The sequence below is a fragment of the Rissa tridactyla genome, chromosome 6 (assembly GCF_028500815.1).
Source record: "Rissa tridactyla isolate bRisTri1 chromosome 6, bRisTri1.patW.cur.20221130, whole genome shotgun sequence".
Taxonomy (NCBI): domain Eukaryota; kingdom Metazoa; phylum Chordata; class Aves; order Charadriiformes; family Laridae; genus Rissa; species Rissa tridactyla.
The window spans coordinates 23,346,118-23,365,973 of NC_071471.1; the positions used below are offsets into that span (position 1 = coordinate 23,346,118).

Consider the following 19,856-nt stretch of genomic DNA (forward strand, 5'->3'; position numbering starts at 1 on the left):
TATCTGATTTGCACAAAAAGTATGTATCTACAAATCTAGATCCATTCCCACCCTGGTCTTACAGCATATATGTCTGGAACAAGGGATATAACAATTACTTAGGAATGTAACCCAATAGAGTAGGAAAATGATAAATTTGTAAATAACAATGAATTATCCAATAATTTTAGAGGAAGGCAGCTCTTCAGTTCATGCACAGTAAAATGGTAGAGTAACTTTAGGGAGTTATACAGGAATATGAAAACCATACGAAATTCCCTGCTGCGTCAGATGAGTTGCCCTACTAGGCCAGTCCTTTGCCTTCAGCCTTGGCCATGCTTTGCAGCCTTTTTGCCTCCTACTCCTCAGCAGTCAAAGTTACAGGATTAGTGACGTTAGAGGGGCCATCCCTGCCTGTTGCCTTTATGTCATTTGTTTGTTGATCTGTTATCCGCAAATTCATCTGATCCTGCCTGGGACACTGCTGTATACTTATGTGAGCTTTTGTGATGTATGTGAAACTAATGCATGAAAAAAGGATCTAATAATTCCTTTTGGCGCCTTCCCAGCCATCAGTCACCGTCTGGCACTGATCCCAGAGCTATTTTGGTTCTACATGTTTTACTGAAGCTGTAGCTATAGCAGGTGACAGCCCGTCTGAGAGGAGACTGTGTATACCTGCATTTGATTTTGTTCTTGAGGGCTTTTGCTAAAATGCAGAGAACTTCTGTTAAAGGGAATAGTGTTACTCTGTGTTTGCATTGACTTACTGAGGTAAAAATCCAACTCAAATTTCCTGGCACTCAAAAAAAACCCCCCCAAATTCTGTTTTTCCTGTAATGTAATAATGAGAAAGAACGATTTAAGTAACTTCCAGTGATTGATGTTTGTGTTTTCTGCTTTCAGATCCTCTTTTATCCTCTATTAGCTGTTCTTTCCATACTCTTTAGTCCATCTCATTTGTACTTAAAACTGCATCCTTTTTCACTGATTCATATCTGAATGCCATATGGAAGACAGTAAAACTGGTGGGCTTATGCAAGATTTTGGTCAACTTGAGCCCTATGTCATAAGCTGCCTGCAGCAGAGCTTGGTTGCTGGCTTTGAAGGGGACTGTGCTATTTACGCTGAGTTTGACTGTAGTCTGGTCGGAAGCAGAAGTATGTTCTTCTGCATGGAGGGTGGTCGGTCTGGGGGATCTGTTTAGAACTGGCATCCCAATTCTGTTCAGTTGGGAAAGGGAGGACTCTGTAAGACCTGCAGAAAAGGTGAATTTTCTAGTAGTAGTATATCCTAAAGAGTTAATGCAATATGGTCTCTAATGTTTCAAGGATACAGGAACATTCTGAGGAGAGAAGGGGTGGAAAAAACAGTAAGAGAACAAACCTCTGTCACCCCAGTACCTTCTCCTGCCTCTGCTGCCCCTTGGGCTCGATCCTGCTGTTATCTCTGGTGCTTTACAGGATGGCACCAAGGCTGAGCGCCTCACCTTGGCTGTGAGGTACGTCTCTCTCTCTCACTCAAACTGTCTGGTTGGGGCCTGACTTAGGCACTGGTTTTCAGCTCCCAAATCACATCTGTTTCTTGACACCTGCATAATTCGGGAGAAGAGACTTTGCAAATCAAACTGATGATGGCTTATACTTTTTGAAGAATGTGTACTACACTCCTTCAGAGAAAGAGCAATAGCAAAGAAAACTTACTGTGGCTAACGCTGAAGATTTTTCTCAATTGGTGGTCAAATATAGCCCACGCACAGAAAGGTTGCACTGGCAGTTATGAAGATTAAACTGCCTTTTTGTTGGATTCCTCAGACTCAGGAGTACTCACAGGGTAAGTTCACATTTTGATTTATGGAGGAGCAGATATTTATCTCTTCTCATGCACTACATGCCCATTTTGGGAACGAGCTGACGTTTGCTGTCTGAACTTGAACCCCGCAGTGTGTGGGTGAGGATTTCCATAACTCGCCTCTCAGCTGAATCTCACACAGGGTTCTCAAGGTGGAGAGACTTTCGCATGCTGGGCTCAAATGCTTTCATCTGAGACACTTAAATGCTTATGCAAAGTCTAGTTTTGAATATTTAGCTAGAAAGTACTAAGTGCATTACTCCGAGGGGTAAGTTAGAGAATACATTCAACCAAATTAATGTTTCAGGTATTTAGTTTAAATGTAGACTTATGATTAATTCCTTACTAAAACATAATGACACAACCTTATTTTTCACTATGCTGATACTTACATAGGGCTACTGTCCTTCCTTTTTATCCAGTCACCCTTCTTACTCACGTCACTAGAGTGTGCATTGCCATCCGCACCGTGCAGGGTAGTGGCTGTTGGTAGCAGTGCAGGATCTGGAACTAACAGCTGTGTCATTAATCACCACTCTGGGACATTTCGGGGGAGTTAATTCTTTTTTTTTTCTTACAGGCAACATTTTGGTTGTGGCATACTTGGATGTTTGTGTAAGTTAGGCCTGGAGCTCTTGGTCTTGCTACCAACAGAGCACGTAGGGGTTTTGTGATGAGTTTATACAGACTGGTTGAACCTACCTTGTTTCCAGTGCCATTCTTTATGTCCCCTTTTGTATGCTGCTAACTTTGGGCCAGCTCTAGGTTGAAAGGAGTGCTTTATCTTCTTAAACTCCTGTTATTGGCCAGGGAAAGTTAACTTCAATATCTTCAGCTTTCTACAACATAAGTCACTGGTTGGATTTTCTCCTCTTCTGGTTACAGTTTCATTGTTGAATTAAATGTAGGTGACAGGTCAACACCTTGATAGTTGTGAAAGGGGAAGTGGCATCCAATTTACACTGAGTGTCCCCTTGGGAGCATTGCCAAGACTTTAGAGGGATGTATGACATCCTTATTTGCATCACTGTGACCTGCCTTGTAGCTCTCTGGTTTGCTTCTTATCTCTTGAGAAAACCTGATAGAGATTTTGGTACGTTTCCAACTAAAGGTGTTTCATGTTGTCTGACGACTGGGTTTGTTAGTTGAGCAATATCCCCCTTTTACTTTCTCGCTCTAATTGGCACAAAACACGCTCTGGTCTCCTAGCTGAGGGCTGCAAAGCAGTGTGGTCCAGAGGAGCCACAGAGCTGAGCCAGAAAATGGTCCAGCCATGTGAAGGTATCTCCTGATACTGTTCTGCTACAAAATTCATTGTTCAAACTGAAGCTGTTTGTGAGCTTTGCTGTATCTTCTTCTTTGATTTATAGGCCTGAGAATGCTGGAAAACTAAATTTTAACGTTTTCAACCTTGATTTTCATGTTTCAAAACTACTTTTGAACGACAACAAAATATCAAGCAGGTAAGTTGAATAGATGGTAAAACTTTTAGGTTTGAACAGAAAAATTATATCTTACGTATAGTCTCCCTCTTGGTACCGCATTATATTTTAGCTCTAATAGCCAAATTTATTGCAATTTTACCAATAGAAAGGTACTGTCTTGAAACTTTTAAAACAGAAAAATGAAATTCCAAAATAGTGTGATCCAAAGTTTACTGGAAGTTGGAGAAAGTCTTCCTGTTGTGTTCAATGAATGTTACAGTAGGGCAGAAAGGTTTACAGAAGAATAGGCTATACCTAGTTCTTTTTCTTTTCCTTACATCTTCCTTCCAGATCATCAGCAGAGGACAGGAACTACTACTTTGTCAGTGGGATTCTCTGGGGATTTTCCTTTTATTTCAAATTTTATGTGGTGGTTGCCGTAGGTCTGCAGCTGACTTTTGTGCAAATGCTGGGTGTACTGGGCTCCAGTTTCCTTCTGCCTCCCACATAGTACGTCTGTCAGCTCTTCTACTGGCATAGAAGCCATCAGTGTTTAAAGGAAGAACAGCAGTTTGATGGCAATTCTGGATGAGGTGGAGGATAAATGATTCTGGCGAGAAAGAAGTGGTTGTATTTTTGTTGTGACTGCAAAGTTATCTTTCACCATCACTTTAAGATTGTCGATGCGGTTCACACGTTGGCTTTGAGCTCTTCACTTCTGCAAGCAATGTGGTTGAAACATGTCTGTTTTCTGTGGCTGATAAGGACATTTTGTTTAATACTTCCTTGATATGAGCTACACGTTACATGTGAGAATGAAACAATCGCTTTCATAAAGTACTGAATGCTGTAAAAGTTGTGGCCTGTTTTCTCATCAGTGCCAACCACAGATCACTCCCATGACAGCTATGAGCTCCACATGACCAATGAGCCAAGTAATCTCTGGATACAGAGCTTGGGCAACTCTCGCTGATTTTTTTGGTAGAAATGAAAAAACTCATTTTTTTTAATTCAATGCAATCATTGTTCAACACTGTAACAAAAAATGAGTAAAAATCATGCTTTTAAGTGATGAGGAAGAGAATAAAAGAATCTATTAAGCTTCACTTTTAGAATTTGAAAGACACTTCAGTCATGGATGGATGAGTGTAGTATGCAAACCCCAGCCCCAAACCCCCCCATATCTCTAAGTTTACTACTTGATGATTGGACCTGGTAACTTTGCTATCCTATTTGTATTTTTTGTAATGATGCTATACAATATAATTCATTATACACTCTTAGCTTGTGCTATAGCCTTTCTTTGATTGCATACTTTCTTTCATCTCCAGTGAAGCAACAAAAAGGAAATGATATATAGGTCAAAGAAAGCTCATTTAAATTAGTTAATACTTCTAGTGACGAATGGTGTCTTATCATGTATCGCCAAAGAGAGGTGAGACGAAAAACCTGAAAGGATTTCTAAGTAACTTTCCGTGTTGAAAGATCACTTTCTGAGGCGTGTTCCCTTGTACGCTTGTCCTACAGACTTCCCACTAGTGGCAGATTTTGCCCTGTCATCATGGATGGACATCTTGTTTCAGAGATGCAAATTTACATTTGCACAACTCATGTGTGTAGGAAGTTTCAGCTCAGCACCTCCACTCTACCTCTCCCCCAGCCCGCCTCAAGGTGCCTCTCACTACAGACACTATGGGAGGCTCTGAATCATTGCAACAGCCCAGGTAGTGGAAAGCCCTGCTGGGAGAATGTTTGTCACATTTTCACAAGTGCACATAACTAGCTGGATGCTTCACTTAATGCTAAATATCTATGACATTTGAGAGAGACTTAAAATAAGTGTGTCATGCTGCTTGTGTTTGCTTGAAAGTAAGAATACTTGTACTCAAAATGTCCTGGATTGTTCTAATACCTTGATTTCTTGCCAGCTCAGAAGAGTCTGGATAATAGAGTCACCAAACACTTGCAGGTGTTTTTGCTGGTTTTGGGTTTTTTTTGGTGCTTTTTTTTGTTTTGCTTTTTTTTTTGTTGGTTCGATTCCACCCCCCCCCCCCCCGCCCCAGCACTGTGCTGGGTTTTGTCCTTTTCATAAAGAGTATTATTATTTTTTTTTTATTACTTGGTCCAAGATTTTCTCCACCTGCCTTCATCTTCCTGTTAGTCCTTTCAAAGGCAGCAGTTATAGTGTATGGGTCGTGTCCTGAACGTATCCTGAAGCTCTAGCCCTGGCTCCCAGGTCTCTCGGTGCACTAGGTTGTCTACAAACAGGAAGGAAAAGGACGACAGTCCTCTGATCTGAGGAAGGCTAAGTCTAGTTACTTGAGGCAAAGACGTTCTTGTAAAACACAGTTCATTTTGGAATAGCAGATTTGTCAAGCCCAGATTGCTTGGCTTAAAACATCTTGTGTTTGAGCAGCTTCTCTGGCTCTGCTTCTTGCAGAACAAGCCCTTGTTGTTTATGGGAGCCCCTGAAGCTTGTGCGCAGTGTCCCGTGGTTGGGAACAGCACCTTCCTTAAAGCCCTGGCCAAGGGCCTAACCAACAGGACACTGCTGTGGCTGACTGGAGTTGTCCAGTGGGCTGACTGGAGTTTCCCAGGCAATCAGTAAGTGGAGAAAGACTTTGAAAATGAGAACAAGCAAGATATGCTAGAATCAGCCAAGGGGAACCTTGTAGAAAGAGGAAAAATGACCCTGGAAGACATTTCCTTAATGGGAGCTAGGGCAAGACTGCCCTTAGGGGGGCCCCCAAATGCCTCTTGTGTAAATCAAGAGGTGAGGACTAGATCTAGAAAAAGAGTTTTAAGGGTATAGGAGGATAAGAAAGGCAGTATCTCAGTTGTTATGCAAAACAACCTGCAAGAGTCAGGATGGAAGGACCCAGGGCTGTGGTCTCCTTGGAAAAAGAGCAGGACTTTTGGACAGAGGGAAGTCTGAGCTGGCTGTTTTGGACAACCAAGGTTTAAATCTCCCCAGAGGAAAGTCCCTATAATGTAACTGTGTAGTGCTGAAAAGCTACAGCAATTGCAGCATTTGCCTTGAGAAGGCCTGTGTCCATGGCTACTCTGCCAATGTTCGTGACACAACCACTCAAAAGTTTTAACTAATATCTATTAAAAACAAACTTGTTTGGGTTTTGTTTGGCAATCCAAAATAAGCACGTATTACTGGATATTTTTATTGGTCTTCCAATAATACATGACAAAACACCAGCTATGTCAATCGTGCGCTAAGTAGTCCAGAGTGATCAAGTGGTCTATGTCAAGTGAGACTTAGTAAAGCTTTCAGTCAATGAGTTCTCTTGGTCAACTTAAAATGTTACTTTTTCATGTCACTTAGTTCTTCTTTCTTCTCTTTTCTTTTTAGGGTTTGTTTTATTGGTTTTAGGTCAACTTGAGGAAGCAAATGTAGAACACGAGGAAAAAAAAAAGCAGCTTCATGTTTTCTAAATTATTTTCTTCTAAGAAAAAACTATTCAACACGTTTCAATTGAAGTCATGAATAGCATCTGCCCACCTAAAACTGCACTTCTAGTGAAATTTTTATGTGCCAGATTTTTTTCCCACCTCCATACTAGTCTACTAATTGTCAATCTGGAAAATGTCACATACGTATCTCTTTCATAATTGCCAAGGAATAGTATCTTTTTCTCTTCTTTCTAAATTAAATATTTTTTAAGTGCAAACCTCATTTGTTAGTACTGAAAGCTGCACTGATGTTCAGGCTGTGGATTTTGGTCCCAGCCACTCTTCTTTTCCAGATCTTCTCTGTACATCTCTGGGAAACAGCCATGCCACAGCAGTGGAAAAGCACTGACCAACACGCGTAGAGGTGGTGAGGTGGGGGCTATAGAAAACCAGAAGCTTCAGGCTTAATTTCAGTGGGGTTATATGATGAGTCTAGTGCTAAAAGGTTGCTGACAGCTTTTTTTGGGTGAAGATTCCAGAGTGTTAGACCACAGTAAATCCCACGGCTTCTTTTTGTAACCAGGTTCCTTATTATCTACAAATAACACCTGGTGGTCTCAGTCCCTTGCAGGACATACATATTGTATCCTCTCAAGTGATTCCTTCCCTTCTTCCCCACCTTTGTAGAAGTTATGCAGAAAACTGGCACTTCTTGACCTCTTTAGTGGTCAGAAAAGTATTAGTCTAAATGTTTCTTTTGTTGTGTCTGTTATGCCTAAAGGCACATACAAATTTAGACTGGAAAGGAGATAAAGCTGTAATGAAGAAAACCTAATGTAACCTAGACCTCGGCTTGGTAGGGAGCTTTTAATTGTTTCTTTTGTTGACTATTTTTTTCATCCTTCTTTACAGCTGTAGGTTTTGCCTTCAACTTTTAGAGGTCCATTTCTGTGAAAAGGTGGATGGCTATCACGAGAGTCTACAGAGAGTAGGGTTAATTTTGAAAGAGAGAAATCTGCACTCAGAACACCAGATATTTAGCTCCTGTATGAACATAGCAGCAAGCAACTAGCAGTGCTAGGATGGATACTGGCGTGTTCATGGCAGATGCACCAGTCTCGTCATAACCAGCAGTTTCAATAGAACAAAGGTTCGTTTCTCCCAACAGGCATATAATTTGTCCATAATTGCTTCAAACCAATGTCATTCAATAGTATTTCTAGATCTGTTCCTTATGAAGTGCAACATATAATTAGTAAAAATTGGTTTCTTCCTTCAGATAAGGTTTTTTGTCAGTCCATGCAAGCACTGAACTGCATGAAATCACTGTGTTGCATCACAGCTTCTAAAGCTCAAGAGATGTTGAGCAAGTTACCTGTGGAACTTTTGTGCTTGGGATTTATTATGCATTTCATCATCAAGGATTATGCAATGATTAAATCCCCGCATTTGGCCCTGTTCCTTTGAACTAGTGCCTTCTCATGCCCTTTGCTTTGTCAAAGGTTTCCTAAACCATTGGAAATTACAGAAGGGAATTTCCCGTTTGGTTCTGTTCTTCCTGGTCGATCAGCTGTATTGCTATAATGCTTTGTTTTCAGCAGTTCAAACAAGTGTAGTAATATGTAATAAAACAACTTATCTTTGCAAGGATGAATAAAAATGGAAATTTTGGTGAACTGCTGCCAGCCAATTAAAAACTCTCATGTTTCTCATCTTATTGTAGGGGACAGGTAAAGATATAAACAGCGTCTAACATCAGGGTAGGTAAGAGATGTTTTGTTTGGTTTTGTTTTTAAATATTTCATGTTTATTATTAGACCTCAATCTATAAAGAAGTTACTATAAGCTGTAGTCTATCAATCAAATAGTTAATAATTATAAAATTCCTTCTCTGTGTCTCTCTTCAGAAGCTAATGGAATGTTTTAAGTCTTGCATCTGTATGACTGTTCTAGTATCTCACAGGATAGCTGCATAGTCAAAAGATTACCACTGTGGGGCTACAGTTTCAATGCATTTCAAACTGTTTTCCAAATCATGTACGTCTCTGAATTCCCCATGTGCATGTGGCTTCTCATGTGCAAGATTTGGAATGAAAACAGGCATAGTTTTATTGATATAAGTCCACATGTACCTGGAAACCAAACAGTCTGCTTCTGTGCGGCTCCACAATGGGGAGAGCGATGGGGCAAGCCCATCCCCCAGAAATAATGCCCATTTTTCCACTGGTACAGGGGTGTTTAGCAAGGTTGAACTATGAAGTCACGTCAGACTTTCAGCAGGTACTTCTGTGAGGAAAAGCCCTTTGGGATGAAAGAGAGGAAGCGTATTACCAGGGGACAGCAGCCTGGTGACCAGGGAAAGCAGGGACAGAAGAGCTGTAGCTTTGCAGCTGGTATCCAAGAGCAGTCTGACCCCCCAGCTCTCCTCTTTAGCATCCCCCAGCTATCGGTTTCCCAGTATTAACTTGAAAAAGGCTGTTTTCCCTGAAGTGTTTCCTCTCCTTTCGGAACTGTAACTGAATGGCTCTATAGCACTGGCACCTAGGCTGTCTTTGCCTCATCTTTTTATAACGCATAGAGAAGGGGTTTGGCCTGTTCCCTCTGGGCCCTGGAACAACAGGAGGGGAGGTGTAGGAGAGGCTGGAAACTTTGTCAATCTGTGTTTTGGTGCTTTCTCTTTGGTGCACACTCTGAGTGCAGCAACAGGGAGGGAGAGCAGGGTTTGTGAGGGTATCTGAGGAAGGACGTTGAGAAACTTACAGCAAAGGGAAGTTGGGAAGAGACAAATAAATTAGGAAACTAAAAGAAGAAAAGGAGAGTTAGACATGACAACACCACAAAAAATAACGTGGAACCCAAGTGTAAAATCATGCTCAGGGCAGGGCTATGTCCAGTTGAGGTTTGAGTATCTCCAAGGGTATTCAAACTGGGCTTTCACATCCCCTCCTGGGCAGTCTGTCCCACTGCTTCACCCCGCCTTGCTATGAAGAGGGTTTTTCTCTATGTCTGATGAGAATTTCCCTTCTCACAACTTGTGGCTGCTGCCTCTTGTGCTTTGTCTGTGGCCCTCTGAGGGGACTCTGGGCACAGCCCTCCCCACGCAGCCCCACAGGCCCCAGCACGGGGAAAGAACAGCCTCCCTTGAGCGGGCAGCCCCCTCGCTGACCCCCACTCTGTGTGCAGCCTCCCAGCTGCGTCAGTATTAGGACACTAAACGCAATGTATTGGCCCAGAAATGACCACCCACAACTGGCCCATGAGGTGCTCGTGGCCACCCTGCAGCCTGGCAGACCAGCCTGTTGCAGGCCCCTGGCCAGTCCATATGGCCCGGTTTGGTCATGCAGGTGCTGAGGGAAACCGGGATGAAAGTCTCATGGGGTCTGGGTGGACAACAGTTGCCATCCCCTTATCCACAGGGAATAATTGCTTCCCTTGAGCACATAAGCACCTCCTTGTTTTTATATCTCTTGCCTTCTGTTTGTGTTATGGACTTGTAAATGTAAAGACTGATATAAGATATGGTTATGAGTCATATCAGGACCTAGAAGGCAACTTTCTTCAGCCGTCTGCATTAAACCTTTTTTGATTATTTTTTTTAAACTGCTTAGTGTGTACAAAGTAGCTTCAGTTTATTTGCACAAAGAACAAATAAAAGGACAGTGCCCCTGAAGTTGAGGCCCTCCTTGTGGCTTTTGATCTAAATCTTAACCTAATTTCCTGAGCCATGAGGTAAAAGGAGTGCTATGAGCAAGAGTCCCACTGTGACATAAAGCACAACGTAAGCCATGGCCTCTTGTGGGAATGAGGTGTGATGAAAACTGGCTGAGGGCAGAAGTATGGGGTGAGCACTAACTGGCTGACGTAGTTTCTCTGGTATCCAAACTGCTTGTGCTTAATTTAGGAGCAGGTCGGGGTGTCAAAACTCATGTGAGAACATTCTGTCTAAAGAGCACTGGATGGAGAAGAAATGGAGCTGTTGAGATGCAAGGCCACCTCTATCTAGGTATCAGTAATGTTAAGCTGTAATTGTCTAGGAAATGGCATAAGAAGCACCAAAATTGCATACAAATGTAATAGATTTGGGATCAATGAGGAAAGGAATTCGGGGTGAGTTGTTTATTTGGGGAGAGTTTGGGCAGAGGAGAGGAGATACAAGGGTGGTGAAAAGGTGGGTTCAAGAAAAGGAAAAAAAATATGGAATAAGGTATAAAATGAAGAAGGAAGGCAAGAAATGGGAGGATCTTGCTAGAGGAGGAGTGTGGCTGCTTCCAGGCGCTGGTGAGGCCAGCCTGTGGGCCCAAGATCCCCGGGATGCTGGGGGCAACCCCTGTGGACAACGCACCAGACTCTCCACCAGGTCTATGTCTGAAAGACAGTGCAGGAGGGGGGAGTAGGAAGGGACAGATTTGTAAGGAAGCATAGACTTGTACCTTAATACTCAGTGCAGGAGGCAAGGCAGCAGAATTGCAGTTTACTAGCACTTAGTAGTGATTTTTCATTTTTCTTTATAATTTAGCCAATATATTAATGTAACTACTGTGTCGGTACTAATAGTAAGCAAAAGAACTGTAACTCAATATTACTTGAAGTGATATAATTGGGAAGTAATATTTCTAATAATAGTGGTGTTTTTATTAGCCAATTAAGGTATTATGTTGGGTTTTTTTTAAAGATGTGCTGCCTAATCAATAACCATTATAATCACTTACATCTCAAGTCTCCAAGCTAATGAGGGAGGGGTGAACTTGGAGAGTAACAAGTGCATTAGCAAGACAGGAGACAAACTGATCTCTCTTTGTGAGAAGGCTTTATTAGCAATTTTTGAAATTGTTTGCCTACCGCTTTTGGTGCTCTTGATATCCTATGCTCTTGATATCTTATCCATGGATAAGAAGATAGGGTTACTATCTTGACAATCTTAGAAAATTCTCTTTCTAAAGTAGCTGGAGACTTTCCTAGTATAGTATCGACACTAGAGTGAAATGGGAGGGTGGAAGTGGAGGAATATGAGTTGATAACCCAATGCCTAATTTTCATGTCTTCTTAAAGGCAGTTGCTTGATAGAGACTGGATAGTGTGAATTCCTGCTTACAAAAAAGTAAAAAAAAATAAAATTCCCAGGTTGTTACTGCCAGTTTAAAAAAAAAAAAAAGCGGTGCCAGTGGGGAAGATGGAGAATTGCTTAGTATCAACCTGATGCTTCTTGATACCTGTCAATCTAGAAATAGTTATAAGTTATTCATGTTTACTCCTACCTTTGTGGAAAGGAAGAAGCTACCAAGCTGAACTTACAGCATTTCAGGTGTTATCATTCTAGTTATCTATTTTGTAGCATTGCCTGATGCTGACAGATGGTCCTTAAAACAGTTCAGAAATCGCTGCATACTGACAGCATTGATCTTTGTGTATATTTACGGTGTTTCACAATGACCAAAAAGCAGTTAGAAAAAGCAGTGTACATCAGGGCATGGGATCTTTATTGCCTCTTCCCCTGTCCCTTGGCCAATGGCAGTGGCTCTGAGGAGAAGCATCTCCAACACGTGTGACCATGCGCACTGCAAGGCCGCTCATATGTACCCCAGCCATATAAGCTTCCCTAAATTCTGGCTATTATACAGATAAATTAATTTATCTGAATAACAATCTGTTCTAGAGTTCAAATTTTTTGCATTTCTAGGAAAAAATAATAGGAAGTCGCCCTTTGTGAGAGGTAGTGGCAGTCTGTGAAGAACAGAAGGTATGTAATTATGAACTGACTATGACCTGTCCCCTCAGCTCTACCTTCAGAGAAGCTACTTAAAGCTCAGGTTACTCTCTAACCACCTGGAGCTGGTAGCAGCTCCTGTGTACAACAGTTGACCAGGACGTGGCCTGCAGCCGTCGTGTTCATGTCATGCAGGTCACTTAAATGGTGTTGGAAAGTAGCAGCCTTCAGTAGTGGCTCCAAAAGTGCACTTGCAGAGATGAGAGCGCCTCTCTCCAGGGGTTTCTCTGAGCCATGCGAGGCAGTTTGAAGATTGTGTGTGTTTGAGCTGCACGTTCAGGAGTTCTGATATTCGGGTGAAGTTTGGAATGGGAAAGTAACAGGATACAGCTATTGCTTATGAAGCAGCATTAATGCATTCTGGACAGTACAGATTCAGTAGAAAATATAGTCCTATTTCAAGTTGCTTTTAGGCTAACTGTGTTTCAGATGAAATGGTTCAGATGTGTGATGAACTGGCAAGACACTGGAACAGTGTTGCCCAGGGAAGTTGTGGGTGCCCCATCCCTAGAGGTGTTCAAGGCCAGGTTGGATGGGGCTTTGAGTAACCTGGTCTAGTGGAAGATGTCCCTGCCCATGGCAGGGGTTTGTAACTAGGTGGTCTTCAAGGTGCCTTCCAAGTCTGACTGTTCTATGAAAGTAATGGCAGTGAATATATGGTAAAAGAAACCCATTTCCATGAATACTCAATGTTGCCCACGTGGCCCCACCAGTACTACAGTCTGGAGCTCAGAAAGCAGTAATCTGGAAAGCCTGATGTTAGTGTGTTGGCCAACCAGTAAAGACTAATGTAGTGCTTTGGTATCGTTTACCCAGCTCCTCTGAGTGTGCCATACTGAAATGAATGTCTGGGTTAGGCCCATCTCCTTCTGCCCCCAAGTTGGGCTTATTAGACTAGAGCACAGCAGATACACAGTTTCTGTAGGTAACTGAGAGTTACCTACACTTTACTCTCCTCATTTCACAACCCACACTCCTACCCCTAAAAATATACATGCTTCACCCACAGAACCATTACCTCACAGCCTTTTATTTCCTCTTCTTTTGGGCTGAATCTCCTAACCTACTTAAAGAAAAAAAAAAAAAAATTTCCCCAGCACGCTGTTATCTCTGGTTATAGCACCAGGAAGGTGTGCTTGGGGCCGCATCGGGCATGATGGAATTTGCCATGGGGAAACCCGCTGATGACAGTGGAACCCGCCCTCGTGTGAATTCCCATGGCTCCTGCCACCCCTTTATAAGCAGGTGGAGGTGCAGCAAGGCTGGCAGGACAAACCAGCAGCAGTCCAGCACTCCCAGGAGCACAGCTGCTGTGAAGTGGAAGGAGTGGAAATGGCTGGCTTTAGCAGCAAGAGCTTGGTCCTGGTTTCCCTGTTGGGGCTCCTGGCGCTGCTCCTGTGCGGCACCTCTGATGGTGAGTGAGCTCGGGTGTCTGGCCCCAGGAAGCGGTTCTCGGTGCCTGCCACGCTGGGGTGTGCATGCTCATGGCTGGCAGCAGGACGAGGGAGAGGTGGAAGGGAATTATTTCAGCACAGTATGCTGCCTAATCCTCCTCTTCTGGAGCTGGATAGTCAGGGGGCTGAACAGAGAGTACCCTAGGCAGCACGGCAGTGAGGTCCAAACGGGTTTTATTTACCTGGTCATTTTCCTTCATTCCAGCACAAAGCAACCAGGATTGCTGCCTGTCTTACACCAAAGTCCGTTTGCCTCGGTGGGTGCTGAAGGGTTATACTGAACAGCTCTCCAGTGAAGTCTGCGATATCCATGCGATCATGTAAGTTACTTTTCAGAAGATACTAGTTTTTTCTGACATGTATTAACCTTAAGATAACTGTTTGGGCAGAAGCAATGATTTGAACACTATAAGCATGATTTTTTTCCTTGCTTTTTCAAAACATTAAATTAACTGAATAAATGGTATATAATACCTGTAAACAAAATACATCGTCTCTAGTTGATAGGGACTACTATCTCATAGCACAGCCATACGATGTAAACAATAAATCTGACTGTTTAGCAATCACTGTGCAAAGACATGCTTTGTCTCCAGCTGAGGGCCACGCTAGCCGACACAGGGCCTTCCCTGGCCAAAACCTGTAAACAGATACATAAGTGATGAGTTCTCTTAACTCATAGAGATCAGAAGTTTTTTTCCCCACGAGATTTTAGCCCTCTTAAATGTTGATCTGTCACCTTAACTTAACAGCAACTATTCTCCTTAGTCTCACAAATTATTTCTGGCATCCAGCAAAGCTCTTTGCCTCAATAGTTCCAATAAATTGAACACAACTTTATGGTGCAAAAAATGATCCCTGAGACTGAAGAAGCTATTACGTTTTAATTTCATTAGGTATCTCTTTTTGTTCATACAGTATTGGAGGGCTTGTGGAGCATCCCATATCCAACTGGCATTTACAAAAGCGGTTGCTGTTGTTTATTATATAGAGTAACTAAATTGCATGTTTTTGACCAAATGCCTCTTCATAGTATTTACTGGCAGGGATTTCTAATGATTTACTGATCTCTTTATCATTATTTATTTTCCAGTTTCCACACCTACAGTGGACTGAACGCCTGTGTAAATCCTAAAGAAGGCTGGGTGAAGAAGCATCTTCTTTTCCTGAGGTAGGCATTTAAAAATCTAAATACTACTAGGCTGATGAAAACAGAGCATGTATGAAAGCCCATTTCTTACATCCCCTGAATACCACTTCTGATGTGGCAATGCTGAACACATTTGTCTTTCCATCTCCTGTCAGAGATGGCTGCTCCTTTTTAGAGTCTGATGGGGACAGTCATGTCATGTGTCCCTTTTTCTACCTGAGCTATTCTCTCAGGAGAAGCTACATCTTGGAGAGAGAACCTTATAATTGACTTATGGCTGAGGTCATTATTTAAGTGTGTTCTCTCATTCTTTTAACAGCCATAAGCTCAAGAGGATGTCAATGTGATACGGTTTCCAGCAGGGAACTGAACACGGACGTGGCTGAAGAACCACTGGGTTCAACCTCTTGGTTGAGATTGTCGTCTTGTACACTGTTGTGTGCTTACTCACCACTGTCTCTGGCTTCTTTGGAACCGTCGGACTTCTGGAGTTGATTCATATTGCATCACTGTTTTGCTTGAATTAAGCACTTTGTTAAAGTTTCTATTTTTACTAATACTCGTATGTTACTAATATGATGTGAGTATTATTTAGTAAGGACTACCTTAAGCTGTTGTACAAAGTGTGAATTTTATTAAGTTTATTTCTTTTTTTTTTGTTGTTCAGCATATGTAAAACGGGTTATTTATTCTGCTTTTTTTGTTACTTCTTTGGAATGTCTTGTGCCAAAATGTTTCCTGTAACTGTAGTTAGCATTATAATCTTGAACTATTGTTAAACAAAGTCTGCTTGTAGAAAAAATGGAAATTGGAGTTTAAAAAAAAATAAATGTTAAAATCTGCACTCTGTGTTATGTATTTATTTTTTTAGTTGAAAAAGGTGACTTCCCCCTGAAATGAACTCCTTTGCTTATGAGCTTCCAGCTTGAACAATTATTCGCACCTCTTAAAGCCACTTTCCACCTTGCTCACTTTGCTTGCTGTATGGGTAGCTATGAACTCCGTAGGATATAATTCCTTTGTCTCCCCCAGACAGCAGCTATATAAGAAGCTTTTGCTTAACATGAAGACCTTTTCTTTGCTCAATTTCATCTTTATCAGACTTGAGAGAATTTCTCTTACCAGTTTCTCTATTTGTTCAGGAGAAACCTTACGCATATTGTTACAGGGCAAGCTTCTAGCTCATCCACTGAGAAGGATTATGATTATGGTAACATAGTTTGCTCTCAACTTAAAGGGCTATCGCTAGAGGGGAAATTTGCAGTGCTTTCCTCCCCTTTATGCATTTCCTATAGTATATGATGACTTCTAGCATAACGAGATTTGCCTGATGCAGGATCTGGTTGATGGAGGTCTGCAGACACTACTAAAGTACAAATGATGCCTGATAAAAGTAATGGGACCTCGTGGAGTTGTAGGATCATGGGTGCAGGTTGAATGGGGAAGGCTGCTCAGCTTTTTAGGTACTATTATATGGTCCACACACACTTCAGGGATGTGACCAAGTAGGCTGTGCAAGTGTAGTCCTCTCATTGTTGGCACCAGAGTCTTGCAGATAAATCTACATCTTGGGTTTTGGTACCTTTTAGACATAGAGATAGAAGCATTATTTTTAATTTAACTTAAATGTAAAGCAATTTTGGTGTCCTTGAGAGAGGAGCTGAGAGGTGTTGAGTTTTCTAAATCATGTTCATGAGTGTAAGGCGGTTATCTTCTGGTTTCAAAACTTGCTAGAACTTAAGCAATCTCCTTGTGGCTCTGCAAATCTGGGAATTGGCAATTCTCTGTGGGTAAGGCTCTGAAGAAGCAGGATTAATTTGTTTTAATTTCCAGCAGGTGGAATCCATGTTCCTGATATTAATGATATCATGTAAGAAGCTATTGGCCTCCCAGGGAGGAGTAATTACCCAGCATGTTCCCTGGGGATTCCCATAGCTTCTGGGCCAAACTTCAGAGCTCTGCCTCATACTAGCCAGCAGTGGTCTGGGCTCCTGTTTGGGGTCAAAGAGCTTGCAGGCTAAATCTGGCACCAACAAAACGGTATAGACACAATGAATGGATTCATGTTAAAAACATCAGAAGGTGAGGTTCCCCAAGCCAACCCTGGGAATACGTAGGCATTGGTGGAGACGTTAGGAACCACAGCTATGGTGCAGAAACTCAGTGCAGAAAAACATGGAGTCCAAGCTGGCAAATTCAAAGCAAGTGAGCAAAATAAGAAAGTGAAGATCAATATGAAAAATTCTGTGGGTGGCTCTTTGCACTCCCAGCTTGGGCCTGTTAAAAGTTTCGTATTGCTTCTGTAACTCATCCTTCCTCTTGTCAGCCGTAAAAACCTGGATGCTTTATCCACAGAGCTATGACTTGTGCGATTTTTTTTTTTGTTGTTCCTCTTTCATTCTAATTTAATATTTTTCTTTTTTTATAACAAACCTCACTGGAAGAAAAAAAAGTAATTTGAATTTTTTTTTTCTATGCTCAATAGCATAGATTGATAAGGTTGTTATGTTACTGATAGGAAATTCCACATAAAAATAGCATGTCCCTCCACACATTCCCGAGGATACAAGCAGGTATTATAAGCGAGTGCTGTTTCTCCAAAATAATCGGACTTGAGGCCCATTTTTGTGAGTAAGTAACCTTAAGAGGCCAGTTAAAAGTTCTGACAGCTCGTAAAATCATGAGCATTTCTAGGAAAAGCTTAATCTTGATTACTTTGGTGGGGCTGTTTTGCATTTGTGTAGGTAAGTTTCTTTCTTTTTTTTTATATCTTTGACCCTGAGATCCTAATTCAGCATGTATAATTTTGTTGAACAATTTAACATGCAGTGCTAGACAGTCATCTGGGGACCTTTTCCTTCCCTTTATATATTATTTTTCAAAAAAACAAACTGTTTTTTCTTCCAAAATGCCAATGAGGCTTTTTATTAGAGCTTGAATATCATTTAGATAACAGGTGTGAGAGCTGTCAGTAGTCGTCTGTGGAAAAAAATGCTATTGTATAAGTTGCCAGTTTAAACAAATTCAGTAGCATGACCGATATTGGTTAGTATTGCCTGATGCATGGATCTGGTTCTGTTCCAGTTCTGGATTTGGATCTGTTCTTGGCTAGTGGGAAAATATGTTTAAATACTATACTTTCTCATATCTGTGTACAGTCCTATGGAATTATCTACATAGAAAAAGGTATACAATGAGGAATGGCTCTTAGAATGCATTTTTATCTGCCACTGCACACTGTATGTTTAAAAATCAGCAGGTGTTAATGAAAGGTAGGAGAGATGTTGATAATAAAAATAACAGCATTGCACAGACAGTGATTTTTGTAAGGAATAGCAAACCTTCTGCTGATTTAATTTTGCTATTAAAATATAAAACCTGCCACATCTCATCTGCTGGGCAAATATTAACAAGTTATTTGTTGAATTACTGTTCAGTTGATAGTAGCTCCTAACTATCAGTTGAAGACTGTTTTTTGTTCCTCAGCTGTTGTTTTTTCCACCTTCCACACCAAGAGGGGTTGTAAAGCATGTGCAAATCCAAGAGACAAATGGGCGAAGGCCCTTCTTAGCCTGCAGCATACATGTTTTCAAGTATATGTGAAAACAAGCATTACTGGGTGTACTTAGTGACAATGACACTTTTAGATCTGTCATATGGGTGTTGATAATTGGTCAGTTGTTTTTGATTACCAGTACCACCGAGCCCGCATGTAGCTGAACTCTACTCATGAACTGGATGTATCGTTCAGCTGTAATTTTGTTGAGAAGAGAATGGGGAATTTGTGAACCAAGGAGGGCTTTAGGCTTGTGACACTGTCACTTGATTAAGCCTTCTGTACACTGAGCTCAGCTGTGTCACGCCCTGGCAGTCCTAGTGCAAATACCAGGCTACAGGCAACATCCATTGCCAAAATATGAATCACAAGTTTTTAATCTTCAGACTAAAACCAGTGCATTGTGTGTGTTATGTTTACAAAGTGATTATAGTTGTATAACTGTACAGAAATGGAAAATTATAATCTATGTTCCTATGATCTTGTGGTTGCTCTGTTCTGGGAGGTGTCAGCCTTAACCATCCAGTGTTGCATCCCGAACTCTGTTAAAGGTTTTCAAATTGCTGTTTGTTCCTTCTGCATTATCAGTTGCAGACAGCTTCCCGTCAAAGCTCACCAAGAGTTGCTGGCATTAGAACATTTAAATACGATATACAATTGATATCGTGCTGTGGCTGCTATTATATATTAAGCGTAGTGTATTGCTTACGTAGCTACTACTGTAAGTAAAGCCAGGCACTTGTTTAATAGTCTTTTAGCTTCCTTGAATTTATAGAATTATTCAAAGATTATGCAATCACAAATACATATTTAATATAAAGCATCAGATGAAATTCAGAATACTGTATGCTTAAAAAGCAAATATGTCACAGGAAAAGTAGAGACTAAAATACTACTGTTAATTGTTATTATTAAATTTACAATGGTATTTCTATAGTTTTGCTTATATGACTTCAGTTATACCCCCAAAATAAAGTAACAATTTTACTCGTATGCATCTGCATCTACTTTCCTGTGTTCCTGAAATTTTGCTACTCTCTAACTTTAAATTGAAACCTCTATTAATTTTATTTTTTTTTACACCCTCTGTATCAAGGAGACAATCGATAGCCTGGGTTGAGATCCCCTGAAAAACCAGATATTCTCTATATAGTGTCCATATACAGAATTGTGCTGGGCACACTCACCATGCATGTCCTGTACTAGAGGGATTTTACCTACCATCAGGGCCACACAGCTGCACATGTAAACGGGAGGAAAAGAAGGATTGCAC

General features: G+C 41.4%; 1 protein-coding gene across 1 annotated transcript; it reads left to right on the forward strand.

The window, feature by feature from the left end:
- The first annotated feature begins 13,686 nt into the window (after nt 1-13,686).
- Nucleotides 13,687-15,760, forward strand: CCL20 (C-C motif chemokine ligand 20). Its single transcript, XM_054205983.1, has 4 exons — nt 13,687-13,837; nt 14,083-14,197; nt 14,971-15,048; nt 15,347-15,760. Exons 1-4 carry the CDS (start codon nt 13,756-13,758, stop codon nt 15,372-15,374), a joined length of 303 nt encoding a protein of 100 aa, XP_054061958.1. The 5' UTR covers nt 13,687-13,755; the 3' UTR covers nt 15,375-15,760.
- Nucleotides 15,761-19,856: the final 4,096 nt, after the last annotated feature.

Bases quoted from the DNA above. Each gene is read 5' to 3' on its own strand.
- CCL20 (XM_054205983.1), top strand. From the start codon at position 13,756: ATGGCTGGCTTTAGCAGCAAGAGCTTGGTCCTGGTTTCCCTGTTGGGG. The intron at 14,198-14,970 runs GTAAGTTACTTT...TTTATTTTCCAG, and splicing joins TGCGATATCCATGCGATCAT to TTTCCACACCTACAGTGGAC. The intron at 15,049-15,346 runs GTAGGCATTTAA...TTCTTTTAACAG, and splicing joins AAGCATCTTCTTTTCCTGAG to CCATAAGCTCAAGAGGATGT.